The sequence below is a fragment of the Sus scrofa genome, chromosome 1 (genome assembly GCF_000003025.6).
Source record: "Sus scrofa isolate TJ Tabasco breed Duroc chromosome 1, Sscrofa11.1, whole genome shotgun sequence".
NCBI classification, from domain to species: domain Eukaryota; kingdom Metazoa; phylum Chordata; class Mammalia; order Artiodactyla; family Suidae; genus Sus; species Sus scrofa.
This window is the reverse complement of record NC_010443.5, coordinates 193,845,966-193,865,034: the sequence shown is the minus strand read 5'-3', so window position 1 is coordinate 193,865,034 and position 19,069 is coordinate 193,845,966. Positions and strand designations below refer to the sequence as shown.

General features: G+C 38.9%; 1 protein-coding gene across 4 annotated transcripts in view; it reads right to left on the bottom strand.

The window, feature by feature from the left end:
- The window catches only part of ESR2 (estrogen receptor 2), an 83,665-nt gene that overhangs the window by 42,296 nt on the left and 22,300 nt on the right, over nt 1-19,069 (bottom strand). For all 4 annotated transcript variants that reach the window (XM_021081294.1, XM_021081350.1, XM_021081392.1 and 1 more), the window contains 2 exon segments: nt 18,137-18,309; nt 8,905-9,021 (listed from right to left, as the gene is read on the bottom strand). In XM_021081294.1, the coding sequence (XP_020936953.1) occupies nt 8,905-9,021; nt 18,137-18,309 (290 nt within the window).

The window sequence follows — 19,069 nt, the reverse complement described above, 5'->3', positions numbered from 1 at the left end:
CCTGCAGAGTTTCTGATGAAAAATCTGCCAGTAACCTTTTTGGGGTTCCCTTGTATGTTTTTTATTTCTTTCCCCTAGCTGCTTTCATTATTTTCTCCTTGTCTTTAATTTTGGTCACTTTGATAAATATGTGTCTCAGGGTGTTCCTCCTTGGGTTTATTTTATATGGTACTCTTTGCACTTCCTGGATTTGAGTGAGTGGTTCCTTTCCCATGTTAAGGAAGTTTTCAGCTATTAACTCTGAATATTTTTTCTGTCCCCTTCTCTCTCTCTTCTCCTTCTGGCACCCCTATAATACGGATGTTGGTAAGTGTAACGTTGTCCCACAGTTCTCTGAGACTCTCTTCATTTGTTTTCAATCTTTTCTCTCTTTTCTGTTCCACATCCGTAATTTCCACTGGTCTGTCTTCCACCATGTTTATTCATTCTTCTGCCTCCTGTATTCTGCTGTTGGCTGCTTCTAGTGAATTTTTTATTTCAGTTATTGTTTTTGCATTTCTACTTTTTAAAGTTTTATATCTTGTTTCTCTTTGCTCAGTGTTTCCTGTAAATTATCCATCTTTGCCTCCAGTTTATTTCTAATGTCTTGCATCATCTTCAGCATCAACAGTCTAAAGTCTTTTTCCTGGAGGCTGAGAATCTCCTCATTGCTTAGCTGATTTTCTGGGTTTTTTTTTCTTTCTCCCTCATCGGAGTTATAGTCTCTGTCTTTTCATTTTTATAGGCTTTTGGTGTGGTGACCTTTTTACAGATAATAGAGTTGTAGCCTCTCTTCTGGTGTCTTACCGCTTGTGGCTGAAGTTGGTATGGGGGCTTGCTGTAGGCTTCCTGATGAGAGTAAGTGATACCTGCCCACTGGTAGGTGGAGCTGATTCCTACCCCTTTGGTGGGTGGGGTTTTGTGTCTGGATGAGATTAGAGGTGGCTCTGTGCCTGGGGTGTCTTTAGGCAGCTTGTTTACTTCAGGTTGGGGCTGTGATCCCACCTGGATTGTTTTCCCTGGTGGCCAAAAATGGCCACCTCCAGAGAAAGGCACAGCTGCTGAATATTCCCCAGAGTTTTGCTTCCAATATCTTTTCCCCACGACAAACCACATTCACCCCTGTTCTCCCATGGTGTCCTCCTAGAACTGCAGTCAAGTTTGACACAGCTTCCTATGGAGACTTTGCTTTGCCCTGGGACCCAGTGCATGTGAAAGTCTGTGTGCACCTTTTAAGAATGGGGTCCCATTTCCCCCAGTCCTGTGGAGCTCCTGCGCACAAGCCACTGGCCTTCAATGCCAGATGCTTGGGGGCTCTTTCTCCCAGTGCCAGATCCCCACACGTGGGAGTTTTATGTGGGGCTCAGAACTCTCACTCCTGTAGGTGAGTCTCTTTGATAGTTACTTTCCAGTCTGTGGGGCTTCCCACCTGGGAGGTATGGGGTTGCTACATCATGTAATTGCCCCTCCTACCTCTTGATGGGCTTCCTCTTTGTCTTCTGGAGTAGGATATCTTTTTGAAAGTTTCTGGTCCATTTGAAGATTTCTCAGCATTTAGTTGTAAATTTTGTTGTTTTTAGGAGAAAAGTTGAGCTCCAGTCCTTTTATTCTGCCATCTTAAACCCATCCATGGCAAAAGTGAAGTTAATAGTGATACAAGCTTATGTGAGGAAATAAAAAAAATTCTCAAATAAACAACCTAAACTTATACTTAAAGCAGGAGAGAAAAGTAGAAGAAACACAACCCCAAATTAGCAGAAGGTAAGCGATCATAAAAATCAAAGTGGAAATACATGAATTAGAGACTAAAAAACAATATTAATGATATTGGCTGATTCTTTGAAAAGATAAAGAAAACTGATAATCCTTTAGAAAGATAATCCTTTAGAAAGACTTATCAAGACAAAAAAGGAGAGATAAGAAAACTGATAAACCTTTGGCAAGACTTATTAAGGAAAAAATCAATAAAACTAGAAAGAAAAAAGGAGAAATGACAACAAACGCCACAGACATACAGAGAATCATGAAACTATTATAAGCAACTATACACCATTAAAATGGACAACCCAGAAGAAATAGACAAATTCTTAGAAAGGAACAACCTCCAAAGTTACAACCTTAAAGACTGAACCAGCAAGAAATAGAAAATATGAACAGATCTTTACAAGTAATGAAATTAAGCCTGTTCTTTTTAAACTTCCAACAAACAAAAGTCCAGGACCAGATGCCTTCACAGGTGAAATCTGTCTTACATTTAGAGAAGAGTGAACAATGCAGCAGTTCCTGTTGCGGCTCAGCAGATTAACAACCTGACAGAGTGTCCACAAGGATGCAGATTTGATCCCTGGCTTCACTCAGTGGACTAAGGATCCAGCATTGCTGCAAGCTGTAGCACAGGTCACAGATGCAGCTTGGATTCAGCACTGCTGTGGCAAAGGCCAACAGCTGCAGCTCCAATTTGACCCCTAGCCCTGGAAACTCCATATGCCACAGGTGTGGCCCTAAAAAGAAAAGAAAAAAAAAAAAAAACAATTGCAGATGAAGGAGTATTTCCAAATTCATTCTATGAGGCCACCATAACCAGACAGATACCACCAAAAAAGAAAAGTACACGCCAATATCACTGATGAACACAACTGTAAGCAACATCAATAAGATACTATAAAATTGAATCCAACAATACATCAAAAGGATCATACACCATGATCAAGTGGGATTTATCCCAGGGATGCAAGGATTCTTTGATATATGCAAATCAATCAGTGTGATACACTACATTAACAAATTCAAGAATAAAAACTATATTATCATTTTAATAGATACAGAGAAAGCTACTGATAAAATTCCACAGCCTTTAATGATAAAAACTCTCCAGAAAGTGTGAATACAGGGAACCTACCTCAATATAATAAAGGCCATAGATGACAAATCCACAGCTAACATCATACTCAATCATGAAAGACTGAAAAAATTTCCGCTAAGATCAATAACAAGAGAGGAATGTCAGTTTTTCACCATTTCCATTCAACAGTGAACTAGTGGTTTGAGTTAAGGCAATGCAACAGGCAAGAAAAATAACTTAAAAGCATTCAGATTAGAAAACCAGACAAAGATACCCACTCTTGTCACTTTTATTTAACATACTTTTGGAAGTCCTAGCCACAAAAATCAGAGAAGAAAAAGAAATGAAAGGAACTCAAATTGGAAAGGAAGAAGTAAAACTATCACTATTTGCAGATGACATGATACTATACCTAGAGAATCCTAACTCCATTAAAAAACTACTAGAGCTCATCAATGAATTTGGGAAAGTTGGAGGATGCAAAATTAACAAACAGAAATCTCTTACATTTCTATATGCTAACAACAAAATACTAGAAAGAGAAATTAAGGAAACAATTGCATTTATCACTGCATCAAAAAGAGTAAAATACTAAGAAGGCAAAGACTTGTTCTCTGAAAAAAATATAATATCTATAGAATGGGAGAAATAATTGCCAATGATGTGAAAGATAAGGGATTAATTTCCAAAATATACCAACAGCTCATACAGCTCAGTATCAAAAAACCAAACATCCAATAAAAAAATGGAGAGATTTAAAAAGACATTTCTCCAAACAGAACATACATGTGGTAACCAGGCATGTGAAAAGTTGTTCAACATCATTAATATTAGAGAAATTCAAATCAAAACTAAAACGAGGTATCCCCACACTCCAGTTAGAATGGCTATCATCAAAAAATCTACCAACAGTAAATGCTGGAGAAGGTGTGGAGAAAAAGGAACCTTCCTACACTGTTGGTATGAATGTAAATTGGTACAGCCATTATGGAGAACAGTATGGAGTCTCCTTTAAAAACTAAAAATAGAGCTACCATTTGATCCTGCAATCTCACTCATGGGCATATATCTGAAGAAAATCATGATTTAAAAAGATACATGCACCCCAATGTTCACTGCAGAACGACTAACAATAGCCAGGACGTTGACAACCTGAATGTCCATTAACAGAATGAATGGATAACGAAGATGTGGTACATATACACAATGGAACTATTACTCAGCCATAAAAAGAATGAAATAATGCCATTTGCAGCAATATAGATGGACCTAGAGATTATCATACTAAATTAAATGTCAGAGAAAGACAAATATAGTATATATCACTTGTATGTGTAATCTGAAAAAAAAGATACAAATGAACTTATTTACAAAAAGAAATAGACTCACTGATCTAGAAACAAATTTACAGTTATCAAAGGCAAAGTGGGTAGGAAGGATAAATTAGGAGTTTGGGATTAATACATATATATTACCATATATAAAATAAACAACAAGGGTCTACTGTGTAGCCCAGGAAATTACTCAATATCTTGTCATAACCTATAGTGGAAGACAATGTAAAAAAAAGAAAAAGAATATAGATATTTATATTTATATTTTTATAACTGAATCACTTTACTGTACACCTGAAACAAATGCAACATTTTTAATCAACTCTATTTCAATAAGAATTAAAAATAGAAATCAATAATAAAATACAGTTTCTGAGCCCCTTTAAATTTGAGCACAAAATGTTTCTAAATATCCATTAGTTAAAGAGAAAATTTAAAGAGGAATTTAAAAAGATGTAAGTCACGGAGTTCCTATTATTGCTCAGCAGGTTAAGAACCCGACTAGTATCCATAAGGATTCAGGTTCTATCCCTGGCCCTGCTCAGTGGGTTAAGGATCTGGCGTTGCCACGAGCTGTGGTGTAGGTCACAGACATGGACTAGGTCCTACATCACTGTGGCTGTGGTGTAGGCTGGCAGCTGGAGCTCCGATTCAACCCTTAGCCTTGGAACTTCCATATCCTGTGAGTGCAGCCCTAAAAAGCAAAAATCAAAAAAAGACGTAAGTCAGGATGTCATTAACATGGGCATAACTTCTACATGAAGTTTCCCTAAAATAAATCTAAGTGTTAAAACCAGAATGCCTATTAGTTATTATTAGTTAGGTGGCATGAGAAAACTTATTTTTTCCCAGGAAAATTTATCTGAATTTCCCTTATCTCTGGCTAACTGCTGTAGAAGGATGGGCTCTATTCATCTAGGGATAACTGAATCAAAAATTTTTCAAAGAATTAAAAGCCTAAAACAAAATGCATTTTACCAATAATCAGAGTCTATTATTATTTACATTATATACTATAATTATATCATTATTATTAAAGAACAATTAGAACTCCAGAGTAAATTGGGACACACTGTGTGGCTTATGAAAGTATCTTTCTTTTTTTTTTGAAAGTATCTTTCTGATCACACATTTCTCTTTTGTGGAGTACATGAGGGTAAGGAGTTTACAAAACAGGTTTCCATACAAAGCAAAAGGTTTTGATGCCCTATCTTCAGATTTATTTGACCAACTTTCCCCAACAACGTTCTATGCACCAGATCCTGTTCTTAGTTAGGATCAATAAAATAGAGCCTCTAGAATCTATTGGTAGAGCTATTTTTAACTGGTAAATAAGGTTGTAGTCTATATACTAGAATAAAATGAAATTGAGAAGTCAGAAAAAAAATAGAGTAAAATAAAGTTCTTGACAAAGGACTTGCATTTTTCTACCAAGGACATCCCTAGTGTTATGGCTTTGACGCTGTAATCTAGGCAGAGTCACTCAGTGTGCCTCTGAGTGAGGCTGAATGAGAAATTACCAAATCGGAGTGATCCATATTACAAAGTTCCCCAGTGAGACAAAGATGACAACAACAATGGTAAATGATGATAATGACAGCTAACATCTACAGGAAGCTTCTATATGGCAGACATTGTGTATCATACATAGATGACCCCATTCGCACAAATGCCCTAGAGGGCAGGCACTATTCCCACTTCCAACATACACAGAGGGTCCAGGTACTAGAGCTCAAATAACTCACCCAAGGTAGAAAGGCTAGAAAATAGCAGAAGCAGGTGGAAATCCAATCAGAGGTCTGAATCTGGAGCTGGTGACTTTAACCACTATTTTACATCACCTCCCCATCAAATCACTTTCAAGTGTATGTACAACAGGTGGATTAAAAGGTGGCATCTGAAAGATGCTGAGTTATTGTCCCAACACAGGGATGTAGATCAAATATATAGCTATTCAGGTTGTTTTGCTGGCTATTTACATTTCAGTGCACCCTTATAATAAAGCTTTATCCCTCAGGTTAATCTGTTTGGGTGGGTATCCTCTTACCATTTAAACAACAGCTAAAGAGACAAGATGGGAAATAGAGAAGAAAAAGGTGATAACCTAAGGGAGAGGATTTCTTAATAAAAGGGGGAAGTGGAATTGTCCAGGAGGATCCAGAATGCAGGGAGAATCCCTAATCTTCTAAGATTGGACAGAGGAAAGAATCTCGATCGAAAGTTTTTTCAGGAGGGTGGACAAGAATTTCGTGCTGCAAAAGGAGGGAGGCATAGTAAAGAAATTTCACCCCATATGGTCTTTTTCAATGGTCAGTAAAGGGCCATAATATCCTTCTGGTTACAAATCAACCTACTTCATTTCTCCCGTAATCTTGAAAGATAATACTTTTTCTTAGCTAACTCTACCTAGCAACTTTTTTGGCCAAATTCAATGGCTTTTTCCAGGAAAAATTTATCTATATCTCTAAACTCTGCTTTGTCAAACTGTATTGTACCAAAACTCCTAACTTATAAGAGTTTTTCAATGAGGGAGAAAGGAAGAAAAACTAAAATTGAATGCCAGACCTATGCTTGGTCTTTATATATGTTTTCATACATATTCCTCACAAAACTCAGTGAAGCAGATATCTCTGTTTCAAAGATAAGTGAGGATCAGAAAGTTTAGGGTGTTTAGGCGGTCACATTAGCAAGAAGAGATGAGACAAACTGAGATCAAGTCTACAGTGATCCAAGGGTGATGTTCTTCTCACGACATACAGTGCCCCCTACGGGCAGAGTGTATCTGCTGCTCCTGATCCTGAACCTGCAAGGGCCACAGCCACCAACAGACCCTGGTATATTCAACACGTTCTATCCCAAGACTAAGTTGGAAGTCATTAAAAAAAAATACATAACTTAAAATATTGTTTAACTTGGAATTCCCATCTTGGTGCAGCAGAAACGAATCCGACTAGGAACCATGGTTACGGGTTCAATTCCTGGCCTTGCTCAGTGGGTTAGGGGTCTGGCATTGCCGTGAGCTGTGATGTAGGTCGCAGATGTGACTCAGATCTGGTGTTGCTGTGGCTCTGGCGTGGGCCGGTGGCTACAGCTCCAATTAGACCCCTAGCCTGGGAACCTCCATATGCCGGGGGTGTGGCCCTAAAAAGGACAAAAGACAAAAAAATATATATTGTTTAACTTAAACATGAAATATTTATTTACAATCTTTGGTCAGAGGGCCAAGGATTTCTCTTTAAGCACCTCTGCCAATTAAATCACAAGTTAGTCTCCTGTGTAAATCACACCCATGATACCTTGCCTCTGGATTTCCAGTTTCAGCTACTTTAAAACAGAGTAAGAACTTAGGCACTCCTAAAGCAATCTGAATTCAGACTCTTTTTGGGTTTATGCTTTCCCCCAATCTTACCCGTATTTAACCCAATAGCTATCGGTCCTTTATAGTATTCAAAGCTTTCAAAGAACCATCTTTTCCTACTCATATTTCATATGTTTGCATAAATTTTAATTAAATTATATGAGTTAATAATTATAATGAGACAAACAGGTTTGAGAAGAAGACCAATGGTTACTGATGAAGATTTAACTGAAGTGGTGTTTAGGTCATGGGCACTTGCAAGATGTTTCACAGGGAAAATGGAGAACATTAGTGATTCTCAGGAGCCAGAAAACTGAGATGAAATTAACAGAACTTCTAATGTAATTCGGTACTAGGTTAGGAGACAGAGAATATTTGAGAGGTAGAGCTACCAAGAGACTGTCAGGGAGAGAGGAGAGAGATTTTTTTTTTTTTTTTTTTTACTTTTCAAATAGTTACAAAGAGGAGTTTCCTGGTGGCTTAGCTGACAAAGGACCCAGTATCGTCACTGTTGTGGCTCGGGTTACTGCTGTGACACAGGTTCAAGTTCTGGCCCGGGAACTTCTGCATGTCATGGTGGCAGCCAAAAAAAAAAAAAAAAAAAAAGTTACAAAGAGAGAAATTACAACTAAACACTCGTAAAATACTGGCTACCGGAAGAATAAGAAAAGTGCAGGCAGGGCTGATATGAGTGTATATGAACAAGGAAGTGTGTACAGACAGGTGAATTGAGTTGGCCAGGTGGAGAGAGTGGAGTGTAGGCATGATTATCAGTTGTTATACTAATGTCCTCATTCCCCTTTGATTTTTCAGGTATATGTATATGTATAAGTACTTACACATATATATGCACACTTACATACTGTCTTATAACAAAACCCATCTCTATGTGCTTTCCAGAGTTCTTCCATGTTTCTGACTCCTATGTATTTTTTTGCACTTCTAGAAAGTTAATACAGGGATTGGCATGAGTCTTCCCCATGGCACCCAAGCAACCCACTTTCTTGTTACCACTTTAACTGTGAACATTTACCAGAACTTCATCCTTAGACTTTTCAAGGCCTCTGGCAGAGCCTGTTTCAGGGCTTCTGGGCCAAGAGTTCTCTAATTCATGCAGCAGCCTCTTCTATGTCAGACCACTTGAACTATAGAAACTTCTTCCCTATGTTGGGCCAAAATCTGCCTCCTGCAACTTGTTCCTTTTCACCCCAGCTCTGTCCTCTGCAGCTGCAGAAATAAATCAAGGCCCCTGCCATGGGGCAGTATCCAAACACTTGATGATATCTACCAAGTCCCATGTCTCCTCTCATCCAGGGGACGTACCTCCAGGGGGGTCCTCAAAATGTCCCCAGCATGTCTCACACACAGCAAAAGGGGAAAGAAACACTCACCACACTTCACCATTCCGACTTCATAGCACTTTCGAAGTCGGCAGGCCTGGCAGCTTTTACGCCGGTTCTTATCTATCGTACACTGGTTTGTAGCTGGACAAATATAATCATTATGTCCTATAGCAGAGCAAAAAGAAAAGGAAATGTGTTGTTAGCCTATTTTGATTAAACGTCTTCCTGGCCAACCTTGCAGCTAATGGTACAAGCTGAGAGACAGGGGACGTCCATGGACACCACGTTCGGCCTCATGAGTGTGCTGAGTGAGTAAAAGAAACCTAAGAATATTTAAATATTCTCCTTTTTTAATAACAAGGTTTTTCTCTGCATGTTATTAGAATTCTCAAGAGATACACTTAAAAGTGGTTCCTCTCTGGACATGGAAAATTGGACATGATTTGCTGAAACTGATTTGCTCCAAGTCCCAGAATTCCTCGAGAGAAATACTGTGTCAGTTTACCCATTTCCACTACTTGTATTCTTATTTATTTATTTATTTATTTATTTATTTGTCTTTTTGCCTTTTCTAGGGCCGCTCCTGTGGCATATGGAGATTCCCAGGCTAGGGGTCTAATCGCAGATGTAGCCACTGGCCTACGCCAGAGCCACGGCAACAAGGGATCCGAGCCGTGTCTGCAACCTACACCACAGCTCACGGCAACACCAGATCCTTAACGCACTGAGCGAGGCCAGGGATTGAACCTGCAACCTTATGGTTCCTAGTTGGATTCATTAACCACTGCACCACAACAGGAACTCCTCGACTGCTTGTATTCTTTCACATACAGTTTTCTTTGGGATTTAACAGGGCATTGTAATAAAAATTCATAGGTAAATAAGAGAACTAAAAAGGTCAATTTGAAAAATGTAGAAATCAGCAAACTAAGGACAGAAAGAACTGCCACTTGAAAATGACTGTGATGGATTAGATTATTGTTCTTAATTCTTCACTGTCCCCGTTAGACTTTGACCTTGCTGTATCCTAAACCAAGCAGAGTATACCTCCCACCAACTCATGTTGGGCTTGGCCATGGGACATGCTAACGGTAATGGTAGTAAGAGTTTGACTTGGCCTCTTGAGCATGCATGAGAAGAAAAGGCCCAGGGTAGCCACTGGTCCAAGGAGAATGTGGACACGTGCAGATAAGAGCTCAACCCAAAGCCCACAGAGCCAGGCCTTAGAAATAGAGCCACCCTAAACAACTCATAGACCATAACTAAAAAAACTAATGCTCACTACAGTAAACTACAACCTAAACAGTTGTATGGCAATCTCTGACTAGGATAATGATACTTCTTTTAAATCTTTCATGTAAAGGAGAGATAAGAAAATCTCCACTTCAAAAAGCATTATTTCAGATGCTACATGGACAACAGATTAGAAGCAGAAAAACTGAGGGAGGCTGGGAGACCAGGCAAGAACCCACTGTAGCTATGCAAACCAAAGAGGAGGCTGCCTGGATTGGGCATCAGTAGGAGGATGAAGACAGCTCAGAGACCTGAGAAATTAAGGGAACAGAAATTATAATAAAATAGATCAAGAGTGAACGTGAATAGGGTATTTCGGTACCTTTATTTCCCTTTTTTTTTTTTTTTGCCTTTTCTAGGGCCACTCCCACGGCATATGGAGGTTCCCAGGCTAGGGGTCCAATCGGAGCTATAGCCACCAGCCCACACCAGAGCCACAGCAACACGGGATCCGAGCCATATCTGCAACCTACACCACAGCTCATGGTAACGCCGGATCGTTAACCCACTGAGCAGGCAACCTCATGGTTCCTAGTCGGATTCATTAACCACTGCGCCACGACAGGAACTCCGGTACCTTTATTTCTTAACTGAGTCTTCCTATTAACAATAGGGTCTGAACATCTTACAATAAAATATTTAATGGCCCAGAATTTCAATGTGGGAAATGGATGATTCTCAATGATAAATGAGCAACTCATAAAAGAAGTCACAAAAGAACATAAAGGAGAGGATTCCATTTATACAAAATTCAAAAACAGAAAAAATAAGTATATCCCTACAATATAGTTTAAAGTGGTAAAAACATGGCAAGGAAGGAGAGGTTGGAACTGCCCTGTTTGTAGGGGAAAAGGTGCTGTAATTGAAAGGACCACCCAGAGAGATACCAGAGATATCCTATTTCACTGAGCACTAGTCACATGGAAGACTGCTCTATAATTATTCTCTAAATTGAATATAAATATCGAATTTTATATATCTTACATATCCTTTATACATATGAATACTAATATAAATACTCTATCCTCTGAGAGAGACTGGAAGCAGAGATATTTTGAGAGTAACACTCACTCAGATCTTGGTTTATAAACATTATTCTCCACTGTAAGAAACATGGGACTTTGGAAAAACACCTTATTCTAGCTTATCCCAAAGGGGCAGGAAAAGTAAAGATAAGCCTGAAACATCTTATGCCAGGAAGTAAATAAATGCCCAAAGAATTTAAGGAAAATCTATTGGCCAAATCTGGGATAATTTGGACATCCAAACGCAAACACACACACACACACACACACACACACACACACACACACACAATGGAATAAGTGTATGTCCTAACTTTATCCCCTGAAAGAGCCTGGGATTAGGCATACCAGCAGCCAGGAAAGTAGCAAAGTGGAATCAAAGCAAACATCACCAGTAATGGGACAAAGTGAAATCAGGCACTACATGAAAGGAGCCAGTCAGAAGAACACAGCATCATTTCTGTGATATTCCTGCCAATGACGTGGAAGCTGAATCTACTGATGAGGGACCAATCACACAAACCCAAAGTGAGGGAGAGGCATTTTGCAAAATAACAGCCTACATGATTCCAAAGTGTCAAGATCGTGAAAACCAAGGAACAGCTAACTGAGGACTGGTCTAGACAGAGAGAGGGAGGCTGAAGACCTAACAACTAAATGCAAAGAGTGATTTTAAATTGACAACTGAATGAGTCTAAGCATTAGATGGTAGAAATCCATCAGTGCTAATTTCCCTTGTGTTGCGGTCATACCAGAAAAACATGTTAAAGTATTTAGGGGTGGTGGGATATAAGGTTGGCAACTCATGATTTCAGGAAAAAAAAAATATATATATATGCACATTTTCTGTAAGTTAGAAACTCATTTAAAAAATACTCTGTTAGCTTCTCCAACAATAAACTACTTCACACAAATATAAATTCATACAAATAAACATAAAAATACAGATAAATTACAATTTATCAATATTTCAAATGTTATTATTTTAAGCTCTGAAATTAGCTCCTCCCCCCCAAGTTACCACATTTAAAGAACACTTCAAAAAGACACAGTGACATGACTGGGCCATAATTAAAATTTTAAAATTCTCTCCCCCTTTATTTTTCTCTTAGAGTTTATTATAAAGGACCATTTTACTTAAAAAAAAAAGGGTCAGAAAACACAATATGAACATTCTCAATAAGACAGCCTAGAAAAGGTCTTATGCAAGGTCATGATAATTCACATCACTTCTGGCAAAAAGAAAAAAGTCCTCCTTGAACTGCACCAACCACCTCATGTATTAAAATGGTTTTCATGTTCCATGCCACAGTGGGAGAAGCATGCTACTTCCACACTAACAGAACTATGAGAAAGGTCTAAAGCAAATGAAAAGCAAAATATGAAGCTAATTCTTTTGGTTAAGATAGAAAACTTCATAGGAAAATGTGCTTTATAAATACAACACATAAAAAATTATTTTTAAAAAATATATTTATTTATTTATTGGTCATGACCACAGCATGTGGAAGTTCCTGGGCCTGGGACTGAACCTGCGCCACGGCAGCAACCCAAGCTGCTGCAGTGACAATGCCGGATCTTTAAGTTGCTGTGCCACAAGAGAATTCCCATAAAAGGTTATTTTTGCTCTCTGTGAAAAATTGAGTCTCTCTTAATACCTATTATTTTTCATATCTAACTGCATGAAGGAAAGAGACAGCACTGGACATGAAATCAGAATATGTGAGTTTAGTATCAGCTCAGCCTCCCAGTTTCCTCATTTTTTAAAATAGAGCAATGTTTATCACCCATACCCTTCCTGGCACTCTTCTACCTCAAGAACAGGCATCTAGGAGTTCCCGTTGTGGCGCAGTGGTTAATGAATCCGACTAGGAACCATGAGGTTGCAGGTTCAGTCCCTGGCCTTGCTCAGTGGGTTAACGATCCGCATTGGTGTGAGCTGTGGTGTAGGTCCCAGATGCGGCTTGGATCCTGCGTTGCTGTGCTCTGGCATAGGCCGGTGGCTACAGCTCTGATTAGACCCCTAGCCTGGGAACCTCCATATGCCATTGGAACAGCCCTAGAAAAGGCAAAAAGACAAAAAAAAAAAAAAAAAAAAAAAAAAAGGAACAGGCATCTACCCTGTGTTTTGTTCCCTCAGGACATCCTTCTTGAGTTCAAAATAAAATAAGTCCAAAGTAATGGAACATATGTCTCCAAGCTAAGACTCTTTTACACGGTCTATAGCTAGAGCTTTCCATTTAAAGTTTAGCCTATTGGAGTTCCCGTCGTGGCACAGTGGTTAACGAATCCGGCTAGGAACCATGAGGTTGCGGGTTCGGTCCCTGCCCTTGCTCGGTGGGTTAACCATCCGGCGTTGCCGTGAGCTGTGGTGTAGGTTGCAGATGCGGCTCGGATCCCGCGGTGCTGTGGCTCTGGCGTAGGCCGGTGGCTACAGCTCCGATTGGACCCCTAGCCTGGGAACCTCCATATGCCGTGGGAGCGGCCCAAGAAATAGCAAAAAGACAAAAAAAAAAAAAAAAAAAAAAAAGTTTAGCCTATTGACAGAATATTGTAATTCAACTATGATAGAAAAAATTTTTTAAAAATAAAGTTTACTATCTTAAACGAAGAGTTGAAGATTCTTAAGGAGTAGTCAAATAGATTTTAACTTTCAGAGTAAAATGATAAAAGGTTATTATAAATACCAATGAAAGTGCACAGTAGAATATAGCAGTCATATTACTATTATATACACATATAAATTAAATAGCCAAAAGTATGAATTTTATGTAAATACCATGGAGAAATGAGCCAAATACATATCAAAAAAAAATAAAACTTTAAAAGAGATGTAAAAGACCTTAAATAATGGAGACAACGCGTATTTTGATGTGAAAACTATTATAAAGTGATTCCTTCCCAAAAAATTCATAGGTTTAATAAAATATCCACTCTTCTGATCGGTAAGGATGGGAAGCTACTTAATCAAATTATCCTAAAGTTCCTGTGGACAAATAAACATGAAAAAATAGCCAGGACATTTTAAAAATAGGAAGTATTTGGAGTTCCCAACGTGGCTTAGCAGTAACAAATCTGACTAGTATCCATGAGGATGTGGGTTTGATCCCTGGCCTCACTCAGTGGGTTAAGGATCTAACGTTGCTGTGAGCTGTGGTGTAGGTCACAGAGGCGGCTCGAGTCCTATGTTGCTTGGCTGTGGTGTAGGCCGGCAGCTACATCTCTTACTTGACCCAAAGCCTGGGAACTCCATATGCCAAGGTGCGGCCCTAAAAAAAAAAAAAAAAAAAAGGAGGTATTTATGCTGGCATGTATTAAAATCCTTTATAAAACTAAAGTCATTAAAATAATGTGGTAGTTATATGAGAATGAAGAGATAGATCAAAAGAACAGTCAGATTAAACACAAGTATATACACATACTTAATATATATCGTATAAATAGCAAAGATGAATGAACTTAAGATGTTCAAAATCATCAGTCATCAGGAAAATGCAAAATAAAACCACAGTGAGATAGAACTACATACCCAACAGAATGGCTAAAATCTAAGACAGAAAATATGGGAGTTCCTGTTGTGGTGCATTGGAAACGAATCTGACTAGTACCCATGAGGATGCGAGTTTGATCCCTGGCCTTGCTCAGTGGGCTAAGGATCCAGCATTGCCATGAGCTGTGATGCAGGTTGCAGACGTGGCTCAGATCCCACATTGCTGTGGCTGGAAGCTGCGGTTCTGATTTGACCCCTAGCCTGGGAACCTCCATATGGCACAGGTGAGGCCCTAAAAAGCAAAAAAGTAAACTTAAAATATCAAGTTTTGATAAGGATGTGGAGCAACTGGAATCCTCATGCCTTGCTGTTGAGAATACAAAATGGTTCAACAACTTTGGAAAACAGTTTGTTAGTTTTTTAATAAAGCTAAATATACATAAGCTTGTCATAAATTAGCAATTTTACTCATATGTATTTATCCAAAAGAAACAAAAATATATGTTTACACAGAGAGATATGCCTAAATGTGCATAGTAGTTTTATTCAAAATAGCACAAAACTAGAAACAACTTGAATGCACAAATACACAAATTGGGATATCTACTGGAATATTAGTAACAAAAAGGAACTACTAATACATTCAACAGCACAGATAAATCTTAAAAGCATCATGGCAATCAAAAGAAACGGGGAGTGTGGGGTTAGTAGATACAAACTATTGCATTTGGAGTGGATGAGCAGAGGTTCTGTTGTATAGCACTGGGAACTATATCTAATCACTTGCGCCCATCATGTTCCACACATGATGAAAGATATTATGAGAAAAAGAATGTATATACATGTATAACTGGGTCACTCTGCTATACAGCAGAAACTGACAGAACATTGTAAATCAACTGTAATAAAAATTTAAAAAGAAAGAAACCATATACAACTGGTTACATACTTTATGATTCAGTTATATGACATTCTAGAAAAGGCAAACCTTTAGGGACAGAAAACAGATCAAGGGTCAGGAGGTCCTGGGAACTGGGGGTGTAAGTGGCTGTAATGGGCATGAAGGAACATTTGGATATTGTGGTGATGTTCCATATCTTAATTATGATGGTAGTTACATGACCATGTGCATTTCCAAAATTCATAAAACTATGAAACTAAAATAGGGAAATGTTACTGTAGGTAAATTATATCTAAAAGAAACTAAACTCCCATACTTTAAAAAAAATCAATGAAAATGGATTTATTCAATACACCAATGTGGGTAAAATTGACAATTTAAGAAAATATATTTGATTCTTATTTAATTCCATATACCAAGAAAACTGAGTGGCCATTTTTAGTTATTGCAACACATTTATACTGGAGGGCACCAAAAATATGAATAGTCCAAAGAAATAATCCTTCAGGCATTAAGCAACTGCAAGAGCACTTAACTCTTTGCCATTTGCCATTTTAGGACATGGCATTCCTTTTCTCTTCCTCCAACAATTCCTCTGCTGATGCAGAAGAAGGAATGATGTGTGCTGAGCAGGGGAAACTTCTTTTCATTGTTATTAGCTACAGCCTCAGGGTTTATGAAATATAATGAAAACTATGTCCTGCAGATAGATTTTTCCCCAAAAGAAAACAAGAAGCATCTCTTTTTTAAGAATGTAGTTAGTTGTCTTGGGTCAAAATTTCCTCAAGATATTTAATTCTAGAACCTCAACAAGATAGAGAATTGTCATCATATCAAGAGTTTGGTTCTGAATTCCAGAAAATCTGAATCATTCTTATCATATAGCACAGTAAACTGGACCTGGCATTATAATCTACTAGTAGAACTATCATAAATAAAATTTTTTCAAACACTGTTTTAGATGTAGACTGTTTAAGCACTCTATGTGTGTAAAAGCAAAATAAGCAAACAGCTGGATTTATGTTTGGATAACATTTTATAAGATCAGCTTCCTTTATCTGTGTTCTTTTTTCTTTTGATAAGAAAGTAAGTTTGGAAATGGCAGAGGGCCCTTAGCCACCTAACTGTAAAGATTTTTAAATGAGAGTAGAATTAGAAGAGAAATACAAGGAAGAAAGGCGTTGATATCTGCAAACAGATGAGTTAGAAGAAAAAATGGAATATCTTGAATTTGCAGGATGTTTATAATCGTATTTTCATATAACCAATGTCATTTCATTTTTAGAACAACTCTGTGAGTATGTCCACGTCACAGGAGAGGGAAGAAAAATCACAGAGCTACTAAGGGAAGGATCCAAGACAAAGAGGTGGTCATCTCTACAGGGTGAATTTCAGGAGCTTCATAGAAAGGTGACTCTTGATCTACTAACATTCTCCTCCCCACCACCCTCTGCATTCAATCAGTTTTTCTGCTTGAGGTAATGTGTTATCTTAATCTAGAGTTATCATTGGGTGAATTAACTCAGTAAATTGCTGTTCACCATCTGGACACTATGAATTGCTATAAAGTTTCTTTCCTTAACCAGATAAGAACAAGGCACTGGGGCTTTGGCAGAAAAGGGAAGGGAGCTACCAGATGGACTTAGGACAGTGCCTGGGAGGAGCACTACCGGGGGCGGGGTGGTTTAAGGGGCAGAGACTGATGACGGTCTGCAAATTCAAGATATTCCAGCAAAAAAGTGACTTCAGCAAATCAGGGCTGACAAGGGAGCGAGAGTGGCAAGGACAGGTGAGGAGCTGGCTGGCCTTGAAACCAGGTGTGCACAATTTGAAACTGATTCAAAAGGTGACTAAAAAGAAACAAACAAAAACTCAGCCCAGTAGAAATCTGGAGAAGGGTAGGGGAATTGTCTAAACCAAGAAGAGAAAATGAGGTCATGAAGGTGGTCCCATTAGTTTAGGTCAAGACCTGCCTCTAGATCAATTCTCAAAGACCAGTGGAGTTAAACTATTGATTTCTGACTATTCCATAAAATGTATTTATTCTCTCTTCCCCAGGAGTCAGTCCACCGTCCTGATTGTTAGGTACGCCAGATATTAAACATAAGTTAAAGGAAGAAACAATCTGCACTTCCTAACAAGCACAGAATTTTCTCCCAAGCTATATCTTCACAAGGGTTGTAAGTAGATATCTTCTCCCAAGAAGGTGGGGGAGGACCCATTTGGGTTCTTTTTTCAGGGGGCCACGCTCCACATGCAGAGGTTCCCGGGGCAGGGATTGAACCCACGCCACAGCAGTGACCAGAGCCACAGCAGCAACAAGGTCATATCCTTAACTACTGGGCCACCAGAGAACTCGTAGAGACTCACTGGGGTTCTGGGATAGAGATCTGCAAACAATCCACCCCACCCTCCACCCCCCACCCCCCAATAACACACACTCCTCTGAACTGCTTATCAAGTACTTTGTCTACCAAGCAGGCCAATGGTGAAATTTCTGCTAGGTCACCTGCGAATTTGTTTAAAATCAAAAGTGGAAAATTAAAGAAACAGGTAAAAATACTCTTGTACCTTGAATGCTTCTTTTAAAAAAGGCCTTACATCCTTCACATGACCAGACTCCATAGTGATATCCTGACGCATAATCACTGCAGACAGCACAGAAGTGGGCATCCCTCTTTGAACTTGGACTGGTAACAGGGCTGGCACAACTGCTCCCACTAGCCTTCCTTTTCAATGTCTCTCTGGGGGCAAAGAAAACATTCATTGTAAAAGAGCATTAATGGAAAAACAGGGACTTTCTAGAAAAAAAAAAAAAAAGCAGAAACATTGCCAAATTTATCTATTTTCCTTCAAGAGTTCACGATAAATATATTCCAAGAAATCCGATCAAGCAAAACCTTTGGTACTGATATCAGATCTACGAAGAGTCACACTGTTGGGATGACTGACGTCTCCATGTGGTTAGGCGGGTTTATTCCAACCATACAATGCTGACGAGCACTGGTAACTAAGGATGGCCAACTGCAGCCATCAGCATGTACATCTTGAGTGGAATAAGTGACCAGATTGAATCTGGGTGAGGAGAGTGTGGAGAAGGAAAGGGGAGAGAGAAAGGAGAAGAGAGAAGAAAGGGGGAGAGAGTAAACATGTGCCTGTCATTTGAGAAGGCTTTGAAGATGTTCAATGCTGGATGGAGGGCGGGGCCAGGGCTTCCATAAGGAAGGAAGAGCCCAACCAGGGAGCACTGGCAGGCACCAAAAACACACTTGGCTAGTTTCTAATTTTGCTAGGGCATGTTTCTTTTGGAAAGGAAATGGTAGAGGTGAGAATGATTTATAAATGAAGGTAATTATATTGTGGTTTGGTGTACCCAAATATTAGCAGCACTCTCATTAGACCTCGTGCTCAGAAACAAAATATTTCTTCCCTTAAGGGCTGCACGAGAGGAGTTCCCAATGTGGCTCAGCAGGTTAAGAAACGGATTAGTATCTATGAAGATAC